This window comes from Leuciscus leuciscus, assembly GCF_965113295.1.
Source record: "Leuciscus leuciscus genome assembly, chromosome: 15".
NCBI lineage: Eukaryota > Metazoa > Chordata > Actinopteri > Cypriniformes > Leuciscidae > Leuciscus > Leuciscus leuciscus.
This window is the reverse complement of record NC_138739.1, coordinates 28616362-28636929: the sequence shown is the minus strand read 5'-3', so window position 1 is coordinate 28636929 and position 20568 is coordinate 28616362. Positions and strand designations below refer to the sequence as shown.

General features: G+C 39.1%; 1 protein-coding gene and 1 long non-coding RNA gene across 2 annotated transcripts in view; one reads left to right on the top strand and one right to left on the bottom strand.

The window, feature by feature from the left end:
- polrmt (polymerase (RNA) mitochondrial (DNA directed)) overlaps positions 1-20568 on the top strand; it is a 50877-nt gene that overhangs the window by 14733 nt on the left and 15576 nt on the right. Inside the window, exons 7-15 of the mRNA XM_082138809.1 lie at positions 111-278; positions 470-640; positions 725-964; positions 3965-4756; positions 5804-5926; positions 6140-6262; positions 11802-11981; positions 12661-12747; positions 14457-14570. Of these exons, the coding sequence (XP_081994935.1) occupies positions 111-278; positions 470-640; positions 725-964; positions 3965-4756; positions 5804-5926; positions 6140-6262; positions 11802-11981; positions 12661-12747; positions 14457-14570 (1998 nt within the window). The remainder of the gene's footprint in view (positions 1-110; positions 279-469; positions 641-724; positions 965-3964; positions 4757-5803; positions 5927-6139; positions 6263-11801; positions 11982-12660; positions 12748-14456; positions 14571-20568) is intronic.
- LOC309475930 lies at positions 16010-17650 on the bottom strand. Its single transcript, XR_014197889.1, has 2 exons — positions 17322-17650; positions 16010-16669 (listed from the first exon to the last, which is right to left on the bottom strand). It is a non-coding gene; the product is annotated as an uncharacterized lncRNA (long non-coding RNA).

Below are 20568 nucleotides of genomic sequence, written 5' to 3'. Positions count from 1 at the left end.
TGTACAATGCCCAGTTCTCCAACATTTCGATCTGAATGCATTGACTTTAATATTTTCACACAAATTGAGCTCTGAAATAAAAATTGAAAAATACATTTATATTTTTATAGAGAGAATTACTAGCAACACAGAGGAAACACTGGGAGAAAGCTCTCCTCCAGGCACTGAAGGAAAAGAAACGGATATTATCTAACAACAGCCAGAGGTCCTGGAATAACTGCATATACCCATACCTGTGTATCCTGGATGATCAGGATTATGTGAACATCATGCTTCAGGTACCAACTTAATCAAACATATAAAGTGCATGAATTTGAGCTGAATTTCCGTAGGTAGAAAAAATTACTTTCTCTTGGCCACTGGAGTTATTTTTAAGTGTTTTAACATAGTCAGAATAACTGTTTGTTTCTTTTGAAGTGAGAAAATATGTACTTTGTGCACCTTTAAAGTTATTTTTCTTCACATTCAGAGTTTAGACAAACTGTCTCCCAGTGGTGAATCTTTGCTCTTCATGGCTGAAGAGATGGGAAACAGAGTCCACAATCTGTACTGCATCCGGCAGAAGAGCCACAGTCAGATGATCGAGAAGCTCAGGAGTATCTACAGCTCATATGCTGAACTCCTGGCGAACGACACCGAGGTAGCTTTGGTTGACCAGATATGACACCTTCAGTCTGCTTTCATATGAAATATCCAGTTGTTCATTATAATACTTTCATCGTAGACAAACGGCATGCTACCGCGGGAGTATTGGACGAGTCTTGAGATGGAGAAGTGTGGCGGCCCCTCTCTTTTAAGTGACGACACCCCTTGGCCCCTGGTCCTGATGGTGCAGCTAGGCAGCTTCCTGGTCGACCTGATAGTTCATGAGCTCAAAGTCCGAAGCAACATCCTCAATCCTACTCAAGAGAAGAAGCTCATTCCCGTCCTATACCACATGTACACGTTCCGCAGCAATCATAAGGTAAGAGGTGGAGACCAGCTGGACTGGAAGTCATATTAACTGAAAGGATGCACAATCCTATAGGAAGCAAGCTTGTTTTTGCTGTCATACTGAAGGCTGTTCATGGCCAGATAGCTTTCATTTGAATCCAAATGACTGTCCATTAAAAGTCGTGTCATAAACCATCCATTCCCACTCTGAAACCTCTCACAGACACGCATGTTTTCATGAATTATGGAATCCTTTTTCCAGTGCGAGTGATCGCGGGTCAGCGGAGGAAGATGGATTCTGTCGAAACTAATCTCTTTTTTACTGTCCCCTTAATTGCCCGGTTGATTAACCGCCGAGGGATTGTAGAAAGGGGGAGGAAGAGCCGAAAAAGATCAGGAGAGTTTCCTTTTTTGTCCTCAATCTCATTCCCAAGGCTTCTGCCCTGGCTCTCGGCATGGCAGAGGCCTCCGCCGTGGGCTTCAAAGACCTGAAGCTTAACTCCCGTTTCTCCGCTGAGCATGCAGATGGCCCGTGCAGCAGGGAAGAGCTCTCAGTTTAGCGTGTTTGTGGATTATTCATGTGGCATGAATGCAGTCAAGTGAATTCACATTCATTTTTGAGACGTTTAAAATGCCACATTGTAGTAAGACGATCTTTTTTAGATTTAGGGTACGTATACACTACAACAATGTATTAAAAGCAGAAACATTTTTCCTTTTGCGTTTTTCGCATACAGGCGACAACGTTGTCAAAACGATCTCTGTTCACACGAACCGCAAAAATGATTAAATATGCTGTATTATTCATGCCAGGCCAGTAGTGGTGGGAGAAAAAATCGATCCATCGATGCATCGCGATTCTCTCTCCAACGATTCTGGATCGATTCTGAGAATTTCAGAATCGATTCTGAGCTTAGTTTTTTACCAGATGTGCGATGACGCTGAGTTTGCTTTAGAAACACCCGTCTTCTGCTTGCTAACAATTCCTCACACACGCACACAACTCGAACCTTCCGTAAAATAATCTTTCATAAAGTTCGGAAAGGTTGAAGCGAATTACCAGGACATTCACAGGCTTCATTGCACAGGATGCACTGTGAGAGACGCGCGCTTGTTTTGATGTTACACTTAAAGTGTGCTGTCTCGCCCGTCTGTATTTTCCTTACAAATGCTCTACGAAGTCATCATTTATGTGGTTTGGAATGCAGTGGACTTATATATTTAAAATATGAATCTCACTAACAGAAGGCTGCTTTCAATTTTAAATGCTGACGCACGCTTTGTTTGTGTACGAGACTGCTCGCGCAAGCGGCTGTGCGACTCCGTGTAAGTGGTTTAATATACTTGTGCAAAATGAACGTAAACACAGCCAGTTATGTCTTAAGGGATTAAACGGACAGGACAAACCACATTACTTCTTATATTTCAAAAGAGATCTGAGCGTGAATGCAGCTTAATAGATCTCCCGCAGTCTATGTCATAGTAAAATACAAAAGTACGATGAAGAAAAATCACTCACAGTTCTTGAATGGAAAATGTTCAGATAATCTTAAATACTGAAAGCACTCTTTGTTTGTTGTTTGCCATGTTTCTTTGCTCCTCTTTATTATTTGCTACTTGCTTGTATGGTTTGAAGTTATATAAGTTTAAAATTCTTAAAATACAACTGTTTTAATTATTTTTTTTAATTTGTAATTATTTTTTAAAAAGTACTTAATTACTTATGTAAACTAATGAATTAATAAGGGGGGAAAAGTAGATAAAGAATCGATCTGGAATCGGATCGTGACCTCCAGAATCGGAATCGGATCGGATCGTGAGGTGACTAAAGATTCCCACCTCTACAGGCCAGTAGTTGGCGATATCACTTTGTAAAGAAAAACTATGCACCTTTAGACCTTATGCGGCAGAGAAACAAGCACGCAGCTTCTTTAGAATATTGTCTTTGAACTTCCGTTTTTGTGGTAAATCTGTATATTTCTATGGCATCGCTGTTGAAGAGTTATTAGCTGGTGAAGTGGATTTTCTTATTGTAGAGTTAACGAAAGTTATCATGAGCTTTGTAATGTTTGAAGCGGATGTCATAATAAATGTCAGTAGACCAGGAAGATTTTAAAACAAGCGGTTCATTCATAAATCCGTTAGATCTTAACTTCATGCAGACAGAACACAACAAGCGCTACACTGAAAAGGGGCGGGGCTACATAAGGTCTTTAGACTGAACATGAAATAAGCATATGCATGAAGTCTCCATTTTCACTTTTTTGTATTGAAACTTTCACTTTGAAACGAATTTTTTAAAGTTTGCGTTTTCAGGCCCTCAAAGGGCCATTGTCATATAAATGAACGGCCAAAACGCATAAAACGTTTTACGTTTTTAGTTGAAAACGGTGTTGTTTAAACGTCCCCATAGACCAGTGAAATTCCTTTACAACCGTTGTAGTTCGATGCACAAACAAATCACTCTTTTGAGGAATTATTTTAGTGAGACCAATGTAATTCAACTCACAAGCAAATAACTCTGAGCCTATAATTTTAGTTAATCCACAACACACAGCATGAACAGTGCAGTCCAATTCACGAAACAATGGACTTTTATGAACCAATTATTTTAATGTATACTTCAAAAATACCAGTTACTTGTTTATACATGAACCAACAAACAGGTCATGTCAATTGAACCTTATTGTATATTAATATTTCGACATTTGCTTGATTTCAGACATTGTTATATGAATATATTGTGTACTTTCTCTTTCTGTTTGAAAAGAAGTTGTTTATCCAGCTGTCAAACACAGTTACGTCTGTTGTGCACCATACACACTTTAACAGCAGCACTCATAAATCATCTCTGATTTATTTGTGGTTGGATTACAGGGTTGCTGCGAGCTAGCGACGAGAGATGTTTATTAATGTAGATCTGTTACGGCATTTAAGGATTTAATTGTCCTTTGATGTTTAATGTCCTTTTTGTGACATGCCTTGAAGTTAAGTCTTGATTTTCATTTGCTCTCTTTGGCATCCCCATCAGATCGGCTTCATCAAACCGCATCCTATTTTGACACAAATCCAGAGGATTGCGATGGAAACCAAACTTACATTTGAATCCTACGTCATGCCCATGTTGTGTCCACCCGTGCCCTGGATTTCCCCGAAGAGCGGCGCGTACCTGCTGACGTCCACCAAGCTGATGCGTGCCACCGATGGAGCCATCCAACACCAACTTCTCCTGGAGAAGAGCCGAGAAGAAGATCTCCATGCTGTCCTGGACTCCCTCAATCAGGTGGGCAACTGTCCCTGGAAGATCAACAAGCCCCTGTTGGACATCATCATCTCGATATTCAACGACAAAGGCAGCGAAAAGCTCTGCATCCCTCCCCCGCTGTCGGAAGCGCCTGAGATTCCTCGCTTCAACCCTCATGACCCGTCCTACACTCAGATTGAGAAGGCCTACATGAAGCGGGAGGGTGTCAAAGCCAAGAAGAAGGTGGCGGAGATGCACAGCCTCCGAATGGACGCGCTGTATAAGCTGTCTATCGCCAACCACATGAGGGACGAGATCTTTTGGTTTCCACATAATATGGACTTTCGAGGTCGTACGTACCCCCAGCCGCCTTACTTTAACCACCTTGGCAGTGACGTGACCAGGGCCTTGCTGGTGTTTGCAGAGGGACGACCTCTCGGTCCCAAAGGCCTCGACTGGTTGAAGATCCACCTGGTGAACCTCACAGGGTTGAAGAAGCGTAGCTCACTAGCTGGAAGACTGGAGTATGCTGAGAGCATCATGGAGGACGTCCTAGACTCAGCAGACCATCCTCTTGACGTAAGCATTTCAATCGCACACTTACCGTACTAGTGTACTAGGGGTCGCAGGACTACATGTTTTTAAATTGCTTTTAAATAAGTCTTCTAGAAAAGTATTTGACTAGATGGTGGGTCTATGTTTAACTTAAGTACGATTAGTGACGCAACTAATTGATTAGTCGAGATGTTGGTACTAAGTCATTGAATCATTCATTCATTCAGTGACGAAGCAAGGCTGTATTTATGAAAGGGTCATTGAATCATCGACTCTACCTATTCGTTCGTGCAACAGTTCTGTCGTGGCTTTTGTTGGAACTATTATTTTGTTGCAAAATAGACAAAACAATATTGACAATACTGTGTTACCTTTTTGTTTGTTGAACTGTTGTATAAAGTTTGTCACATTTGCAATTTGTAGATATTCAGGAAAAAAAATATTCTTGCTCGTATAATATATGATCAACATTAAAATCAAGAAGAATTTACTCAGGGTATGTTTTTGTAACAAAGAGAGTTTGAGTCTTAAATCGATCTCTATGCACAGTCTGTGTCTATATTTGTTCATTCACACAAAAAAAGTGCTAAATCCCCACTTTTACAAAGGCACATTGTCGAGAACAGCAGTAATGTAACGCCGATTTGCTAAGGCATTATAATCTGACTGCACACAACCTATCATTTGGACGCTGCTTGTGTGGATGCAGTCAGTTTTGACCGCAAAAGATGAGGTCATTTGATTGGATATCATGTATTTGACCTTTTACGGCACTACCATTCTCCTGTTTTTACACTAGATGCGACAAACATGCTCTGTTTTAATGTTATTTTAAGGTGGGGTAGAATCTAACGAACCGCAAAACTCAACATTTTGTACCCCAGTTTGGAAACCACTGCAGTACACCTCATATACATTGTAAAATTGATTCCATGGTATCTCTTTTTTTCAAATCCGAATGCATCACAATGCAGGCTCAGAGTTATGAATGAGCAATATTATACTGAATGTTTTATTGAAATGACAGTCACATTCCTTGCTCCCTAAAGAGTCGCAACCCTAATTTTGCAGGGTCGCAAATGGTGGATGAATGCAGATGAGCCGTGGCAGGCACTGGGTTGCTGTATGGAGATAGCGAATGCCTCGCGCTCACCCGACCACACCAAATTCGTCTCCTATTACCCTGTACATCAGGTACTACGTGTTTACTTTATATTAAGAAGACCAAGCTTTTTCTGTTCCAGTACAAGTCACTATTGCATCTAATTGCTGTTTAGTGATACGTTGTAGATTTTAAAGCTACTTCCATTAACTACTTCTCTCTCTCTCTCTCTCTCTCTCTCTCTCTCTCTCTCTCTCTCTCTCTCTCTCTCTCTCTCTCTCTCTCTCTCTCTCTCTCTCTCGTAGGACGGCTCATGCAACGGCCTCCAGCACTATGCTGCCCTCGGGCGGGATGTGATTGGTGCTACTTCAGTGAACCTCATGCCCTGTGAGCTGCCTCAGGACGTCTACAGTGGCGTAGCTCAGCAGGTCAGTCATTCTGCGGCACCAGGGGGCGTCAGTGCGTCTTACTGCCCCTTTCAGTCTAAGTTGAATAGTCATCTTAAACGGCCTCTTATCCACAATTCACAACACATGGTCTCAAAGCTCCACTTTCATTTAATTTCTGGGAAGACTGTGTGTGTTTTTTTTTAGAAAAGTCTATCTGAGATATATTGACCTGCCTATTGATTTGACTATATTTGGGAACACTGTGTACCCTTTGAATACACTGTTGTATCGTTCTTGCCAAAAACATCGGGTTGCACTAACCTTAGCTGAAGGGTACATAGCAGACATCTCAATGAGCTCTGCTGAGTCAGAGATTGGCCCAAACAGCCTCATTGTTCCTCAGCAGCCGGCATCAGAGCTTCTGTTTGATAGCGTAAGCTCTCAAGAGCCCCAATAAGATCGTCAACAACGTTTACACCTCATGTGTGATTAATGAACCTGTTTCTCCCTCCATGCAGATGAAGCTATTTATAGTTTAAGTGAAGGACAACTGGGATAATTCTGTTATCGTTGTTTTTATTTCTGAATTTCCCCTCAGTTATGTTAAATTGTTGGAAATAGTCAAATAATGAATAAAAATTAGTAATCATCATTCATTTCATGATTTGTTTTTATTTTATTTTAAAAGATGTTAATAAAAATGCATTTTAATATGTAATTTCTATATATTTTGATTATATTATGTTTACATTTTTATTTATATTTCAAATCTAATAAACTTTTATATTGTTACAATATATGAAATGTTTATTATAATATTTAAAATACATAAAAAAATAATATACAGTGTATAGTTTATAATAAATATAATATTAAAAATAATAATGATAAATTATTGTATTATATTATATATCACTTTATATAAAATCTAATAATATAATTATTATTTCTATTAAAATTTATTATTATTATTATTATTATAATTGTATTTAAAAAAGATATATATAATATAATATAATATAATAGTATATAATCTAAAATAAATATATTATTAAAAATAATAATAATAATAAATTATTGTTATTCTATTATGTCACAATTTATTAAATATAATAAAATAATATAATACAATTCCATTTTATTTATATTATTTTAATTATATACATTTTAAGTATATATATATATATATACAGTGAGGAAAATAAGTATTTGAACACCCTGCTATTTTGCAAGTTCTCCCACTTGGAAATCATGGAGGGGTCTGAAATTGTCATCGTAGGTGCATGTCCACTGTGAGAGACATAATCTAAAAAAAAAAATCCAGAAATCACAATATATGATTTTTTAACTATTTATTTGTATGATACAGCTGCAAATAAGTATTTGAACACCTGTCTATCAGCTAGAATTCTGACCCTCAAAGACCTGTTAGTCTGCCTTTAAAATGTCCACCTCCACTCCATTTATTATCCTAAATTAGATGCACCTGTTTGAGGTGGTTAGCTGCATAAAGACACCTGTCCACCCCATACAATCAGTAAGAATCCAACTACTAACATGGCCAAGACCAAAGAGCTGTCCAAAGACACTAGAGACAAAATTGTACACCTCCACAAGGCTGGAAAGGGCTACGGGGAAATTGCCAAGCAGCTTGGTGAAAAAAGGTCCACTGTTGGAGCAATCATTAGAAAATGGAAGAAGCTAAACATGACTGTCAATCTCCCTCGGACTGGGGCTCCATGCAAGATCTCACCTCGTGGGGTCTCAATGATCCTAAGAAAGGTGAGAAATCAGCCCAGAACTACACGGGAGGAGCTGGTCAATGACCTGAAAAGAGCTTCTTACAGAGCCACTCCTTGGTTATCCTGGCTGTGTGCTTCGGGTCATTGTCATGTTGGAAGACCTAGCCTCGACCGATCTTCAATGCTCTAACTGAGGGAAGGAGGTTGTTCCCCAAAATCTCGCAATACATGGCCCCGGTCATCCTCTCCTTAATACAGTGCAGTCGCCCTGTCCCATGTGCAGAAAAACACCCCCAAAGCATGATGCTACCACCCCCATGCTTCACATTAGGGATGGTGTTCTTGGGATGGTACTCATCATTCTTCTTCCTCCAAACACGTTTAGTGGAATTATGACCAAAAAGTTCTATTTTGGTCTCATCTGACCACATGACTTTCTCCCATGACTCCTCTGGATCATCCAAATGGTCATTGGCAAACTTAAGACGGGCCTTGACATGTGCTGGTTTAAGCAGGGGAACCTTCCGTGCCATGCATGATTTCAAACCATGACGTCTTAGTGTATTACCAACAGTAACCTTGGAAACGGTGGTCCCAGCTCTTTTCAGGTCATTGACCAGCTCCTCCCGTGTAGTTCTGGGCTGATTTCTCACCTTTCTTATGATCATTGAGACCCCACGAGGTGAGATCTTGCATGGAGCCCCAGTCCGAGGGAGATTGACTGTCATGTTTAGCTTCTTCCATTTTCTAATGATTGCTCCAACAGTGGACCTTTTTTCATCAAGCTGCTTGGCAATTTCCCCGTAGCCCTTTCCAGCCTTGTGGAGGTGTACAATTTTGTCTCTAGTGTCTTTGGACAGCTCTTTGGTCTTGGCCATGTTAGTAGTTGGATTCTTACTGATTGTATGGGGTGGACAGGTGTCTTTATGCAGCTAACCACCTCAAACAGGTGCATCTAATTTAGGATAATAAATGGAGTGGAGGTGGACATTTTAAAGGCAGACTAACAGGTCTTTGAGGGTCAGAATTCTAGCTGATAGACAGGTGTTCAAATACTTATTTGCAGCTGTATCATACAAATAAATAGTTAAAAAATCATATATTGTGATTTCTGGATTTTTTTTTTTAGATTATGTCTCTCACAGTGGACATGCACCTACGATGACAATTTCAGACCCCTCCATGATTTCTAAGTGGGAGAACTTGCAAAATAGCAGGGTGTTCAAATACTTATTTTCCTCACTGTGTATATATATATATATATATATATATATATATGAATATATTATTTTATATACTTGTGGCTATTTATATATTGTTAAAAACTTAGAAATATATATTTAAAATCCTACAGTAATACTAATAATAAACTATTTTAATATATTATATAAAATACTATAATATAATATATTTTATATTGGAAAAAATATACAAAAATATAACAATGTTTAACCTAATCGACTAGTCTGTAGTCTGATGACTGTTCAACTAGTCAAGTCAAGTTAAGGTAACTTTATTGTCCCCGAGGGGCAATCATTTGTACAGCCAGCAGATAAACACAAGGACAAAACACACAACTATAAAGCAAAACATAAAATACCCACAGTCTCTGAAACACAACAGTAAAGAAAAACATTTAAAACAGTTCTGGCAAATTGTTTAAAATCGAAATAGAAGTCGGGATAAGAGAGTTTCTGAGTCTATTGCACCTGCATCTGGGCATGGAGTACCTACGGCCTGAGGGAAGTAGCTTAAACTGGCAGGACAAGGGATGGCTAGGGTCAGCTGCAATAGATCGGGCCTTCTTTCCCACTCTGTTGGAGTAGATGTGGGAGAGAGAGGGGAAGTTGATGCCTACAATCTTGCTACATGTCCTAATGATACTCTCTAGTCATGTTTTTTATGGACAGAGAACCAAACCAGCAGATAAAACAGAAGGTTAAAACAGTCTCAATAAAACAAGAATAAAACATTCTCATCAAAGTGGGGTCAATGTTAAAATTCCTCAGTTTACGATAGAAATACATACACTGCTGGGCTTTGGCACAGACAGCATCAGTGTGTGATTCAAAACATAGCTTGCTATCAATTATTGTGCCAAGGTACTTATATTCTTGTACTATCTCAATAGGTTGGCCATCAATGAAAGTGAGGGGAAGAGGGGGGCACTGTTTCCTAAAATCAATCATTAATTCTTTAGTTTTAGAGACATTTATGTTTAAAAACGAATGCTTACACCAATCATTAAAATCCTTCACTATTGGTCCATGGTAAATCACACTTTCATTAAGAAGAGACACAATGTCAGTCATCTGCAAATTTCTTCCATCATATTGTGAACGGCATTCATTTGTGTATAAGACAAAGAGAAGGGGGGAGTAGAAGATAGAAGATTGCCAGATAAAACGGCATTAACTTTAAGGCGTTTAGCTCTGGGTTGATGTTGTGTTTCTTTAAAAGTCTATCTGCTTAAATGTGGGGTTGAATACAGTTAAAAGCTGATGAAAATTCAATAAATAGTAGTCGCACAAATTGCTTTGCCCCTTCCAAGTGATTAAAAATTGTGATGAGCAGGCTGCCCGTAGCATCCTCGACCCCCCTTCCTGCCCTGTAGGCAAATTGTAAGGGGTCAAGTTGAGGCTGTGTTATTGCTAAAATCTCCTGTTTGATAATTTTTTCAAAAGCTTTCATAATGAGAGAAGTGAGGGCCACTGGTCTAAAATCATTAAGTGATTTGGGTCCTTTGGTCTTAGGCACAGGCTCAATCACTGACTCTTTCCAAAGATGAGGGACCCGATGTAATTGAAGTGACTTATTGAATATAAAGGCAAGTGCAGTATGTCAGACAGTGGCTCTGCACAGCTTTTGAGGAGGCGGCCACCAATATTGTCTGGACCAGGGCTCTTCCTTTCCTTCACCCCCCTAAGAATTTTGTGAACTCTGTCCTTATCAATAGTGATAGCCACATTTTGTTCTGCCCATGGTTCCCTGAACGCGGACAATTCCTTGGTGAAGTCTTAAATACTGAAGCGATTGTAGAAAATATTCAATACATCTGCAAGAATCTCAGAATCTGTCTTGCCATCAAAGGAGAGTTTTTTTTTATGATTGGATTGTAAGCCCACCATCGACTTCACACCGTCCCATGCAGGGCGAGACTTGCCACTACTCAAAAGGGATTCAACTTTGTCCTTATATTTAAGTTTAGCTCATTTGGCTTCCTCTTAACTTGCTTCTGCAGGTCATTGTAGACTATGGAAATTGGAAATGGCCTTTTTAGGAATTATTTCATTTTCACAGAAACTTAAATGAGCAGAAACAGTCTCAACAAGTTCATCCAAGTTAGAACATGCTTCCTTGAATAAATCCCAGTCAGTGCATGAGTAACAGTCCAATAGCTCCTGTGTAGATTCATCAGACCAGACCGGAAACCAAACGTCGCTCAGGTTTTGTTCTCCTTTGGACAGTTTTGTAAACCGGAACCAAATAAACAACGTTATGGTCGGACAGACCAAGGGGAGCTCTACTAAATTACCTGAAGGCTCTTTTAATTGTACCATATAACAGAGGTCTAAACATTTATGTCTTGTAGGGCAGGTGACATATTTAGAAAAGTTACTTAGCGACTTTCCAAGCCTACAATGATTAAAGTCGCCCATTATAAAGTTCAGCGCGTCAGGGGGCGATGCTTTGCATCCTTTGCACTGTTTGTGCTGTTGTCCTTGATGCGATATCAGTATTAGTCATTAATTGTGACCCATCACTAACATGAACATGATGAATAAGTGCATTGATTTATGGGGTCTCAGAAAAGTGCGCTGTCCCGTGTCTCACAGGTTGAAGAGTTCAGGGCTCGGGATGCGGAAAAGGGATTGAAGATCGCACAGGTGCTGGAGGGCTTCATCAGCAGGAAGGTGGTGAAGCAGACAGTGATGACTGTGGTCTATGGCGTCACTCGGTATGGGGGTCGTCTGCAAATCGAAAAGCGGCTGAAGGAAATCGATGATTTCCCTAAGGTGAGGCTTGCTGCACTTCAATTAAAATTATCATAGATGGAGCAAAAAACTCAGGGAAGATGAAGAATGAGTTTCCACACCAAACAAACCTAGTCCTGCATGATGTGTGGATGGATGTGGTCTGTATTTTGCAGACCCAAATTTACTATTAAAGCAGTAAAGAAAGCAGTTCCAGCCAGATTGAGACCTTTTTCCAGCCAAAAGTTGTCTGTACTCAATCTGGCTGTCAAGTACTTTAGTTATACAAACTCCCCATTTCTCTCTTATTTCATTCCATGATTTCTGGCTATCTAACCTTTTCCTCAACTCGATTTAAAGGCGAAGATAAGTTTGGTAATCTTGCTTTACATCGCAGGTGATGTGAACTTTAAGGATTTTCTTTCCCCTCAGTCTTGATTTCCCCAAGTGCGGCCCTCTGTGGGCAGCCATAGGAACATCTCCACAATCTGCTTGTGAAAGCAAAAATTTTGATGGATGGTCCTTTTGGTCTCTTTGGAGTCTTTTTTTTTTTTTAAATGTTCAGTTATTTCCAGGAATTTCAATAATTATTGGTACCTGACATACAAATACAAATGCATTTAAATATTATATTCACATCACAACCTGATCGGGGTTTGGATAAAGCATTCACAGTGTTGTGCCTGTGTGTATATAACAATGTGCTATTTTTAATCCGCAGGACTACATATGGGATGCTTCACATTACCTGGTGGTTCAGGTTTTTAACAGCTTGAAGGAAATGTTTACTGGGACGAGGGAGATTCAGGTATACAATATCTCATCCCCTTTTACTCTTTATTAATCAGGATTAAATTTTCTCAGGCAAAAATACAGTCAATTTAATAGGAATCCACGCAATCAGGAATTTTGTTTGGATTTCCCCATGCAGATTTGGCAATGGGTTTGAGTTGGTCAGTTTTAGTATTATATGCTACAAAAGTTAGTGTATTAAATTGGATAATTTAATACATTTCTCAGTGCTCTCTAGTGTTATTGTTACTTAGGGGTGGGCGATATGGCAAAAATATCATATCACGATTATTTTCAGGAAAATCACGATTCACTATTTTGTCACGATTCTTTTGCATGTTGGTTTTACTAGTTTGCAAGTGACTGAGCATTACAGCCAAACTAATGTCCCCTATTTTAAAAACAAAGCCTTACAAGGTAACAAAATATAAAAGAAAAAAGAATTAGGCCAAAGTGGCGAAGATAAAAATCTTTGTCATTATTTTCTTAGAACTAAGGTAAGGTAAGAACAAAGATACACATTACATATATACAACATACAATATACAAATGAAATAAACAGTACTTTTTAAAATATCTAAAAATAGAAATGTTTTTTTTTATAAAATTACTGCTGCTTTGGAGAGCATAAGAGACTTCTTTAGAAATATTACCGACTTTTGAACAATAGCGTTTATCGTTCATTTTAAACCAAAACCCCTGTTGCTTCTCTCCTTTTTTTGAATGAAAAGATTGTTTTTGTGAATAGCCAGATATAGTTCTCCCATGATGCAACTGGCTGCGGCTCATGAATTACAGCTGCAGGAAACAGAAAAGGAATGAATGTCCCCGGTGCAGTAGATCTCAGACCAGCCGCTCACTGTCTCCTGTTGCACCCCCCGGGGAGCCGAGCAGACGGGCAGAACGAATGTGAAATATCCCCCACTTTGCCTACAGACACAACCAGCTTCCTAAATAGGTCAGATCCTCGGTAGGGGCGGCGTTTGAGCCCAGGTAGTTGATCATTGCCGTTACCGGCAGAAGGTGATACAGGAGTGGAAAGTGTTGGTGAACGCTCTGATGAATGGAGCCACTTCAGGCCCGGCCCGCTTCCAGATGAACACAGGAATTTATCTCACACAAAGCGTTTCGGGGGGAGAGCACTGGGGACCTACGAATATGGCAGCCAAGTTGCACAGCAAGCACTGTTGCTGCGGATCAGCAGGTTCTTTAAATGCTTCTTCTCAGCAACAACGTCCCACCTGTGCGTCTGGAATCTTCCAACTAGCACAGCCCAAGACTTTATGGCAACTATTTATTGCAATATTATTTAGGTTAAGACAAACCGTTGCAGATATAAGGGTTCATTTAGAGTTTGTCTCAGCAAAAACTTCCCACTTGTGCGTTTAGATTCTTCAAACTAGCACAGCCCGAGACTTTATGGCAACTATTTATCGCAATATTTTTAGGCAAAGAAAAATTGTTACGGAAAGGGGTTTCATTTTCAGTTTATGTCAGCAACAACTTTGGGTTCTTCCAACTAGCACAGCCAGAGACTTTATCGCAATATTGTTTAGGTTAAGACAAACCGTTGCAGATATAGGGGTTTTGGTTTCAGTTCGGCTAGCTTGGTAAATGGGTTTCAATCATAATGAATATTTGTTCTGAATTCTTACAAATATTTATCAAATATATACATGCAAACTGACTTGGCCGACTTAACGCCGTTTGACTTTTTTCTCTCAGGAATGGCTGACGGAGAGCGCTAGGCTAATAGCTAGGTCTGGGAGAACAGTGGAGTGGGTGACACCGCTGGGACTTCCTATCGTTCAGCCCTACCACCGAATTAAGAACCAAACGGTAAGTGTTTTCAGATTAACTTGCTATTTTAACTAGTTTACCATTTAAAACACAGGGGCCCAAAATTGGCCCTTTAAACCTTTGTAATTAGCATTAATGTAATTAGGACCCTCGTTTCCCAAATTCTGTTTTCCGTTTTAATTTATCTGAATTATGTTTAATTGAACTTGATCTAATCAATTGAATCCAGAAAATGTTAATAATTTAATAGTTTATTAAAATTTTACAATAATAGTTCCTATGAAATGTTTAGTTTTTTCAGAAATTCTGTTTTGTATGTTTTATTTTTTTATGATTTAATACAAATTCATTATTAAAAACGCATTTATTAGTAATCAAATAAATGCAGAAAACTATTTTTATTAAATGTAATCAAATGAAATTTGAACAATTCCTTTTTATTTTTGGCAAACAAAGTGCTGCACAACAGAGGTTTACAGTTTGGATGCACCAATATGAAAATGTTGGCCAATACCAATAACCAATAATTCTTTATATTTGAAAGCCGATAACCAATATATTGGCCGATAAATCTTAATCCAAATTTTTATATAATTTTTGAGAGCCTGATTACAAAAACAAAAGTCTCAACCATGTCCCAAACACTCAATAATAATGTTGTCATTATAATTGTATGTAGCCTATATGACAGACGTTGTTGCACTTAACTGTATTTTTCTTTTTTGAAGTGATTCCAATCATATAAAGCAATTCAAAACCATCATGGTAAACAGTGCACATCTGAAGTGTTTCTCAGCTGAAGGAAATAATTCATTATTTATCGGCTTTAATACGGCCAACTTTTCATATAGGGCAGATAACGATAACATTAAAAGCTAACATATATCGGCCGATACCGATATGTTGGCCGATGGATCGTGCATCTCTAAACTTAAAATTCTGTACAATTCTGTGTTATACAGTGAATTCTTTTTTTTTATGACTGGATTCTGCGTTTTCGCATCGCAGAAATCACAGGGCCCTACTTAATGACATATAAGACTGCCAATGCGGGGAAAAATGCATTGATGGTGCCAAGGGGGGCATTTGTGCAACTCTGCGGCCTCCAAGTTGGTCTCTCAAATTCGTCATGTTAACCCTCTACAGCACAGCGGTGCCCTCAGGCAACAGAAAGTTTTCTTAAGCCCTATGTTCAATAAATTTTTCCTTAAATGATTACAGCCAAGTAGAATGTTTGAAAAAGTATCAAAGAACAGTCCAATAAGGTTTGGGAGTCACTATCATGCACCATTTGAAGGTGGGACGTCCTTTTCTGACACATGGTCACGAGCACATGGTGTGAGAAGGCGGCAAGATTATTTGCTTTAGTAATCTTATTTAAAATGACATGAACTGTACATACAACGTGTGTGTGTGTATGAAGGTCTAGAGAAGCCTTTTGGCAGGTTTTATGAAGTTTTTATTTTATTTTGCATGTTCACAAATTCCGTTTTTCTCTTTGTTGCCTCAGGGCAACGTTGTGTGATAAGGTGTACTTTTCAAGGATGTCTTGGACAATACCTCACAATGGCAAATAATGTGTTGCAAGAAGGGGAGATGCAGGGTTCCTGGGTGCACAGGAACACCCAAAGTGACACCAATGTGCAGCATCCACCTGGATGATGCGACGGCAGCCATGTTGCACAAGAACGCCCACCACACACCAGCTTATTGGTGGAGACGAGACAGAGTGATAGATGGTTTGCAGTCGCTGCTCTAATTCATCCCAAAGGTGTTCTATCGGGTTGAGGTCAGGACTGGTTCGCAGTCATGTTAGAACAGGAAGGGGGCCATCTATAAACTGTTCCCACAAAGTTGGGAGCATGAAATTGTCCAAAATGTCTTGGTATGCTGAAACATTAGTAGTTCCTTTCACTGGAACTTAGGGGCCAAGCCCAACCCCTGAAAAACAACCCCACACCATAATCCCCGCTCCACCAAACTTTACACTTGGCACAATGCAGTCAGGCAAGTACCGTTCTCCTGGCAACTGCCAAACCCAGACTCGTCCATCAGATTGCCAGACAGAGAAGTGTGATTCGTCGCTCCAGAGAACACGTCTCCACTGCTCTGTCCAGTGGCGGCGTGCTTTACGCCGCCTTCACACTGGCAGTTGAAATCAGCTCCGATACGGCTACGAAACGACCGGAAGTCATTCATTTCCTATGGAGATTCGCAGACCGCATGCGAATGGGTGCGAACTGGGTCCGAACGAGTGCGGTGCGAAAAAAATCGTGTCCGTTGGTCATCCGGATGCGTTCAAAAAATTGAACTCTTGCGAAAGGCTACGGACGGTTCCTATCCGACAATTCCAGCGGAAGTTAGCGTTGCTATGGTACTGATAAACAAACCTGAATTCTCAACTTTTAATAAAATAAATAATGATTTTATAACGATAAGTTGTCATGTCATTTTTTTTATTTTCATGATTTTCTAACGTTATTAGGGCAGTTAATACAATTAAAAGCCTTATATACCACTATATCACATTTAGCCGACCTGACATATCAACGTCCTGGGGAACTTTCCTCCACGCACAAGCCTTCAGATTAATGTCTCTATAACCCTCATTAGAGAGATCATACAGAATTGTACATTCTGACACTGACAAAATCAACCGTTAATCTCTCCGCCATTTTTGTTTTACTCGCTTCCGAAGCTTTTCAACGGTGTAGTACGACGTCCGCTGGGGGCGTATTGCGTATTACGGAGCTGATTTCAACTGCCAGTGTGAAGGCGGCGTTACACCACTGCATCCCACGCTTTGCATTACACTTGATGATATAAGGCTTGGATGCAGCTGCTCGGCCATGGAAACCAATTCCATGAAGCTCTATACGCACTGTTCTTGAGCTAATCTGAAGGCCACACGAAGTTTGGAGTCTGTAGCTATTGACTCTGCAGAAAGTTGCCGACTTCTGCGCACTGTGCGCCTCAGCATGCGCTGACCCCGCTCCGTGATTTTACGTGGCCTACCACTTCGTGGCCAAGTTGCTGTTGTTGCCAATTGCTACCACTTTATTATAATACCACTAACGCCGTGTCCTAACTACACGCGACGTGACAAGCGATAAAAGGTATCTTTTATCGCTTGCGATTATTCTATTTTATTCACGCGACGATTCTATTTTAGAAACGGTTTCTATTTTTCTGCAACGTTGCGCTGGAACAACAAACACAAAGTGTGGCAATGATGATCTTATGTACTGTTTATGTGCTTTATTTAAAGCGTGTAATGTGACTTTGAATATCATTTAGTGCTCCCAGCTTTGTAGCTGTAAAAGAAACAATGGATAATTCACCTCAGATCTTGAAATTAAACAAATGGAAACAAGAATGTTCAAACTGTGAACAAACAAGTGTATTATTTGACAAAGATTGTTTTAGTAACTCAGTAGCCTATGTATTTGAATAATGTTTAAATGGTGTAATATTTGTGAATTTGATTATGTAGCTTACTTATCCATTTTCTTGCGATTGCCGTCAAGATTACTCTCTGGTGGTGTGCACTTGTCGCGAGACTCCGCCCACACGCTGTTCTGATTGGCTGTGGGTTTTGATTGATTTTTACGTATCTCGCAGTCGCGTCGCGTCTAGTGTGGACGGACAAATGATTTGTCACTGGGATCTTATCACATCGCGTCTGGTTGGGACACAGTGTAACAGTTGACCGTGGAATTTATTAGTAAGGAAATTTCACGAGTGGACTTATTGCACAGGTGGCAACCTATCATTTTACCACGCTTACATTTACATTTATGCATTTGGCAGACGCTTTTATCCAAAGCGACTTACATTGCATTTCAAGGTTCACACATTCACATTCTTAACAATTCTTGCTTTCCCTGGGAATCGAACCCATGACCTTGCAAGCGCCAACGCTCTACTGTTTGAGCTACAGGAAAGCTATTCAACAAAAATGTCTATAAATCATTATGTAAAAAGAGAAAAACACTTGAAACACATCGATATATTTGATTTGATACAGACATAGGTTTGTATCATGTAGTGTGTCATGTCATATTATGTACTACATGTATCTTAATCATCCCCTAGGCATGCAGAAAGAATGGGTCGCTCTCAGGAGCTCAGTGAATTCAAGCGAATCACAAATGTTTGTAGAAGCGTCTGCATGCCTAGGTGCTTGATTTTATACAACTGTGGCCATGGAAGTTATTGGAACACCTGAATTCAATGATTTGGAGGGGTGTCCCAATACTTTTGGCAATAAAGTGTATATGGGGATGATTAGGATACATGAAGTACATAATATGACATGACACACTACATGATACAAACCTATGTCTGTATCAGATCCAATATATCGATGTGTTTCAAGTGTTTTTCTCTTTTTACTTAATGATTTATAGACATCTTTGTTGAATTATCAATAAATCAATAAAATGTTCCCAAATGAGCCAAGAAATTATGTGGAATAATTTTTATCATGTGCCATCAAAATGCATGCAGGGTTAACAAACAGAAAGCTCTTTGGTTTGAAAGTGATTTTGTCAGCTGTATTTCTTGCATCGCTACACTATTGACAAAACTACATTTTGCTAATGTAGCTGCACCTTAAGCTTGTTCGCTTTTTTTTATATTAGCAAGTTGCCAGGCTTGTACTTGACCAGAAACTAGATTCATTTGACATTTTCTCCTTTCTGAAAGACACTAAGTTCTTTCATTTCATCATCTTTGAGGTCTTTGACTGTACTTCCTCAGTGAGAATTCAGCAGGGAGTCCGACCTCTCTCTGCCCAGCAGGCGCACTCACCCTCGCTCTCCATCACAACCTAGATCTCAGAAGCACTGCTTGTCAAAAAGGTCTTGTGCAGCTGGGAGTGAAACAATGAAGTAACGCGGCTGAGGTTTTGCATGCAGACGGCCTGCGCTGCTGTCAGATAGCATCAGCAACAGAGCTGAGGCGGCACAGCGGTGGCCTGTAGTGCGTGCCGGGATCCAGCAGAGAGCATCTGGCAACCCGTCTGTGTCACAGCCGCTGAGCATTTGCTTCTGCTGCTGTTGCTGGGCCATCCTAGTGCCTAATACTAGACTCTATGGAAGCTCATTTGTGCCACAGAATAAAAAATCAAAAGGTAATTGTGACTTTTCTTTTTCAATTCTGACTTTTTTTCCCCTCAGAATTGCATGATATAAATGTGCAAATGATGAGTTATAAAATCAAAATTGCGTGATTTTAAACTCATAATTGCAAGAAAAAAAGTCAGAATTGACTTTATAACAAAAAAATGCGAGCTTATATCATGCAATTCGGAGAAAAAAAGTCTGAATTGTAAAAAATGTTTTTATTCAGTGGCGAAAACAAGCTTCCATAAACTTCCAGCGTAAAAAAGAAATGCTGTTCAGAAGCTGAATCTTAAGTAAAGCTGTATTTTGATGTAGTATTTTTATATATCAGATACAGCAGGTTTATACAGTTACAGTTTTTCAGCCAAATTTTTTACAGTGCAGATTGTTCCTAAGAACTTTTACTGAAATAAAATAAAAGATTCATAAAAGGGTATTTCTTAAATTTGGGCAATTTATTTAGCAGAAGTAGATTTTAAATACTTTTATTATTATGCTTTCATCAATTGTTTTCAGATGCTTTTATGTATAGATTGTATGGTTTTATTGTCCCACTTCCAGATTTTCTTAGACTATGAAAATTTGTCATAAAAATATTATTACATTTAAAATTATGTTTTTATTATTAAAATTATTATTATCTATAAAAAGATTGAAATATACATAAATAAATTCAGTATTAATTGTATGACAATTAATTATAGCATATTTACCAAAGTTGTGGGCCTAATTAAATTTGTTTTTCACTTGTGAGTCATTTAAATGTCAAATTATGTAAGTGTGAAATTATGTAATTTTATGTATTTAGGACACATAAAATGCTAGCAGTGAAATTAAAATGTTAAAAAATTCCATTCCCATCACACATTTAAGATGAAGTGGAAATTACAATTTCATTTTATTTTCTAAAA